The sequence below is a fragment of the Trypanosoma theileri genome, assembly GCF_002087225.1.
Source record: "Trypanosoma theileri isolate Edinburgh chromosome Unknown TM35_Tth_1_V1, whole genome shotgun sequence".
NCBI lineage: Eukaryota > Euglenozoa > Kinetoplastea > Trypanosomatida > Trypanosomatidae > Trypanosoma > Trypanosoma theileri.
The window spans coordinates 1,136,634-1,142,012 of NW_021639843.1; the positions used below are offsets into that span (position 1 = coordinate 1,136,634).

Genomic DNA, 5,379 nt, shown 5'->3' on the forward strand with positions numbered 1-5,379 from the left:
GGGGTTTTTTTTTTTTTTTTTTTACAATGTTACTATTGTCTTTATTGATGCTTATTTTTTAAATGTGAGTCTGTGATACCCTTACTGTTCTTCTTCTTCGGTTCTTTTCCTGTTCGTTGATTTTATAGACTTTTTTTTTGCAAATGGGCTCACCAGCTTTTTTGGGGAAAATTGTGGCCTTTTGGAATTCCTCAAAGGAGTGCACATCCTATGGTTGTGTTGTTGCTGTCGATAGTGATGTAGTACTTGTTGTTGAGTACACTGGAAGTGTAGAAGACTCTTCGCTTGACAGTAAACTGCGTTGTATTGCTAAGGAAGATGTTATTATTCAGAGTCTCCAGTCAAAACTTAGAAGTTTACGTGAAAAGTATGAATTTATGACATCTAATGGTTCCACTACTATTTTAGAGCACACGGTACTTCAGTGGGCAAAGAAACGCTTAAGAGGGATTGAGAGAAAATATTGGCTTAACCTTAGTGAATCTACCCTATTATCTGAATCGTTAAAATTGGTCTGTAATTGTGTCACAACTATTGTACAAAATTCGGATGTTATTGAAGATTGGAAAATGATTCAGGGTGTCATTTCAGAGGCTTCTTTTGTAGAGATATTATGCGGTCTAGATGAGAGGCCTTTAAGGAAAGATCTATATCAAGCTATATTAGTTAAGTATGTTTCACATCCTTTGTTTTCACTTGAGAATTGTATGCGAGAGTCCCGCGTATTAGGGGCTCTACAAAAATGGATTACAGCTTACCTTGACTATCAGAGGTTTCGTTTTTTTTCTACAGACGCCAGTGAAATAAAACACCAAATAGATACTTGTGTAAATAAAATTCGAAAAGCTGAGATGCGACGTCAGGAACTTAAGAATGATACTCAATTAATTTTGTCTGGCTGTCTTTTTAGTAGAACAGAAAGAGTGCAAAGTGTTCCTCTCTCCGCGTGTCTTTGTATTTTCGATAGAAATATAATAAATGAACAAGCTTTTTACTCTATTTCTGGAACAAGCTGTAACTTTGTTTCTTGTAATATTGTTGAAAAAAGTAATACATCATTTCATTACGGATCTGACATCTCTAAAAGTTCATTAGTTACGTCTGATGGAGCGATGTTGAAAGACGTTGAAAAAAGAATTTTGTTTCTTAATCAGTGTTGTGAAAAGCAGGAAAAAGAATTGGAACATTTGAAGTTACAGAACGACTTACTTCAACGTGAAGTTGATAGACTAAACGCTCAGATTTTAACTTCTAGTAAGTTTCAATTGGAATCTCAAAATTTAGAACTTGAAATAAACTCACTCAGAGCTGAAAAAAATATACTGCTACAAGATGTGTCAAAATTAAAGAAAGGTAATGAGGAATATGAAGAACGACGTCAACAACAAGAAATGATACAAAAAAAAGAATTAACGGGTGTACTGGCGTTATTTAAAAACCTTGAAGAGGTACACCAATCAATTATAGAGGAATACGAAAAACTTTTTACCATTCATACCTGTACAACTGAATTAGTTCGGAAACAAACATTGGCCTTAGAAGAGAAACAAGAAGAAATTGACATACTACGGAAGTATCTGGGTATGGCTCGTCGAGAACTTCTTTTGACCAAGTCTATAGTATTTCTCTTTCGCCACGCACACATGAAAGAGAAACTCAACTCCACGATCTTAAATGACAGGGGGTTGAATATATCTTGTGTTGCTACAAACGACGGTAATGCGTCGAAGTAATGAACTAAAAGTTTTTTTTTTTGCATTTGTGTGGGTTTGCTATATTTTGGCACAAATATAAATCTTTTTTATGTTTTTTTTTTCCTTTTCCTTTTTTTTTTTTTTTTTGTAAAACGTGATCCATAAACTTAATGACAAAAAAAAAACCTGTTTATCTTAAATTACATTGATATTACTTGTTTGCATTTTTTTTTTTTTTTTCTTCTTTGCCTCTCTTATTTCTCTTTTATACTTTCTTACTAAAAGGACATTACTAGTTTGGGCGAGGGACTGTGATAAATAACTGGGGATAAAAATATACTTACTTTTTCTTTTTGCTATTACTTTCAGGAGTTACTTTGCTACAAAATAAGTGGGATCATAAAGAAAGGGAGACGAGAAATAAAGAAGTTGGTAAAAAAAAAAAAAAAAATTTTTTTTTCTTTTTGCAGACTATTTACGAAAAGTAAAAAAAAAAAAAAAAAGAAAAAAAAAAACGTACAAAGTTTAAAGGATGCTTACAGAAAGAATTCCCGAATTCAGTGTTGCATCCCTCCTTCAGTTTAGTGATAATATACTTTCAGTGGGACAATCAGTTGCTTTTGATACATTAAGGGGGAATGCATGGTGTTACGAAACAGGGAATGTAACGTTTCTTTCAGACTATGTGGTCCGTGTCCTTGTTTCACAAGATGTGTCTGTGATACACAAAAAACAAGAAGTGGAGTTGCTGAAAAAACGTCTACATGAACTCTGTGAAACACTTCAACGCGGAAGGGCTGCAGTTGAGGAAGAGCGTATTGCTTTACTACAAAAAAAAATTGACGACGCGCGACAGTTGGTGAAGGGAATTGAAGCACATTGCCTGAAAGAAATTCAATCATACACAGTTCCACCACCCATCATTAAACAGATATTAGATGATATCATAAGAATTATTGGAATTAACAACAAACATCATACATGGCGCAATACACAAGCAGCCATAAAACAGCCTGGGTTTATTGCCCTTGTTTCGGAATTTGATTCTTCTAAGTTAACATCGAAGCGACGAAAAGAAATTCTTCAGTATTGTGTAAGTGGAAATATTTCGAAAGCAAATGTTTACAGGGCTTCACAAGCAGCTGGAATTCTGCACGAATGGGTACTAGCACAGCTTTCATATTTAGAGGCGGAAGGGTCTACCTTGCATGGGATTAGCTCACACAGTCATAATAAGCTCGAATCTATTATCCACGAGATTCAAGAAGTGGAGAGCCGCATAAGGACCCTAAAGCAATCTATTAAAAGGAGTTCGTCTGTTGTGTCACCAGAAGAAAGAACAATACTTCGATCTTCCATAATAACAACACTTCCAGCAAATCAACCCATAGCGAATATTGCTGCGTTACACCGACCAGAACTGCTCGCGTACCTTGCATCACACTCAGATGAATACAAAAATCAATTGCACATGATAAATTTAGGTTCAACACCCACTCCAGAAAACGAAGTTCAAGAAAAATGTAGCAGTCTTAAACAGGAGTATGAAAAGCCCAAGTCCGAAAAAGATAATGAAAGAGAAAAGTCAAATAATTATATTGGTGAACTGGAGACAGAGATGCAAGAAATTCAGTCAGACAAAGCAAATGTCCCAGAGAAATTTGATGATTCTAAAAGAGAGAAAGAACCCATCAAAGATAGCCTCCAATGTACTCAATTAGGTTTAGGTGAACAACAAGCACAAAGTAATAAAAGTATACAAGAAATTTATCAAATACTATCTGATACCAATAAGGAAAAGGAAAGAATTGCTCTCCCTCGGAACATTACAGAAATAAAAGATCAAAACGAGTCTAATCTACAGCGTGAAGTAGAAGAACTTAGGTTTAAAGTGAACGATCAAGAAGCCAATCTTCTGAGACTACAATGTGACAGAGATAAATTAAATTTGCAGCTTAAAGAAAAAGAAGAAGAAAATCTTATATTACAAGCTGCTCTTGATAAAGCCACAGAGGGGGAAAACGATAAGCAACGAGAGCTTAATTATGTGTTGCACAAAATGCACGATCTTGAAAAGAAACTGGGTACTGAAAAAACTACAAATACGATAGAAGATAGTCCGAAATCCCAAGACCAACAACTCCTAGAATCTGGTGAAAAATACTCAGAAAAAACCCCATTACACAGTTTGAATTTGGATTGTGGACACCATACGTTGTACCAGGCGGAGAAAAGTACAGCCTCAGAAAAAACAATAAAGGAATTTACCCCACAAGAAAAAGAACAAGAAAAACTTTTTCTACAAAAACAAACAGAGAATCCTGTTCAGCAGAAATTGCTAGAACAACAATTATACCAAATTCAGCAAGAACAAAAACAACTTGAGGAAGAACATCGAAACTCTGCAACATTAACTAGGGAAAAGGTTAAACAACCACGTGACGATCGACCTTCTTTCAGCAAAGAAAAAACTGGTAGACAGAGAAGATTTTCTCAAAAAAGTACTACAAAACCAAAACAAAATACAAGCCCGTCAAAAATGGAGGAAACGGAAATAGTTAAAGACACTTTGCCAAACGACGATAAAAAGAACGACCAAATCGACATTCCTTGTCGACACTGCAGTGAACGACAAAAATTACTTGATCAATTAAGTCTTACGAATAATAACCTAAAGAAGGAGCTTGATACACTGCATATTACCAATAACAATCTGCAGGAGGAGCTTTGTGCGCTACGCATTACCAATGATAATCTACGGGAGGAGCTTGAGTTACTCAAAGTTACTAAGGATCAGCTACAGAAAAAGCTTGACCAATCGCACGATGCCAATTATAATCTGCAGAAGGAAAAATATGCAGAGCTGAAAGACCGTAAAAATTACACGAAAGAGGTTGATGAACTGCGCCAGGAGAATAAGAAGCTGCACGCACAGCTGGAGGAACTTGCACACTCGGGTAAGGAGCTGAGTGATATGGGTCTCCTGAACGAGGAGCTGCGAGCGGAGCAGGACAGAATGCTTCCAGAGGAGCTGCTGGTGTTGTTGTCGTCACGTGAAGAGAGTGAGACTCATAACGAGTCTCATGCTGAGGAGCTGAGTGACGTGCCGCGCACACGCTTTGTTGCCGTGGAGGAAATGGGAGAAGTGGCGCCGCGCGATATGCAGTTGTCGCCTACAAGGGAGGTAACTCAGCAGAAGGAGCAGGAGACGCCCGTGTATGCGGAGGAAAAGGAGCTGTGTGAGCTCGACCGACCGACCTTTGTGCCGGCTGATGAGCTGGAGCAGCTGCGGCGCGCCCACAAGGAGCTGAATACAGAGCTAGGTAGGGTAAAGCAGTCAAAGAAAGAGATCGAGACGATAGCAGAAACGAAGAAAGAACTTGCACAATGTGCTCACGGAATAAAGCGAGGAAAAGAAAGAATAACTCGTATCAAGAAGACGTTTAATGACGCGATTGCAAAGTTCCGTGGACATCGACGTTCTACAATAAATCCGATCCGAAAGACGGTGTCTTTTCGTAAAGAGTTGAATGAAGTACCGCGCACACGCTTTGTTGCCGTGGAGGAAATGGGAGAAGTGGCGCCGCGCGATATGCAGTTGTCGCCTACAAGGGAGGTAACTCAGCAGAAGGAGCAGGAGACGCCCGTGTATGCGGAGGAAAAGGAGCTGTGTGAGCTTGACCGA

At 38.0% G+C, this 5,379-nt stretch overlaps 2 protein-coding genes across 2 annotated transcripts; both read left to right on the plus strand.

Moving 5' to 3' along the window:
- Positions 1 to 143: 143 nt before the first annotated feature.
- TM35_000015300 (uncharacterized protein) lies at positions 144 to 1,733 on the plus strand (the record flags this gene model as incomplete). Its single annotated transcript, XM_029021211.1, has 1 exon — positions 144 to 1,733. One exon carries the CDS (start codon positions 144 to 146, stop codon positions 1,731 to 1,733), a length of 1,590 nt encoding a protein of 529 aa, XP_028887719.1.
- A 493-nt stretch (positions 1,734 to 2,226) lies between these two features.
- On the plus strand, positions 2,227 to 5,379 carry TM35_000015310 (antigenic protein; the record flags this gene model as incomplete). Its single annotated transcript, XM_029021212.1, has 1 exon — positions 2,227 to 5,379. A coding segment is annotated over one exon (3,153 nt), but the record flags the coding sequence as incomplete, so codon positions are not given.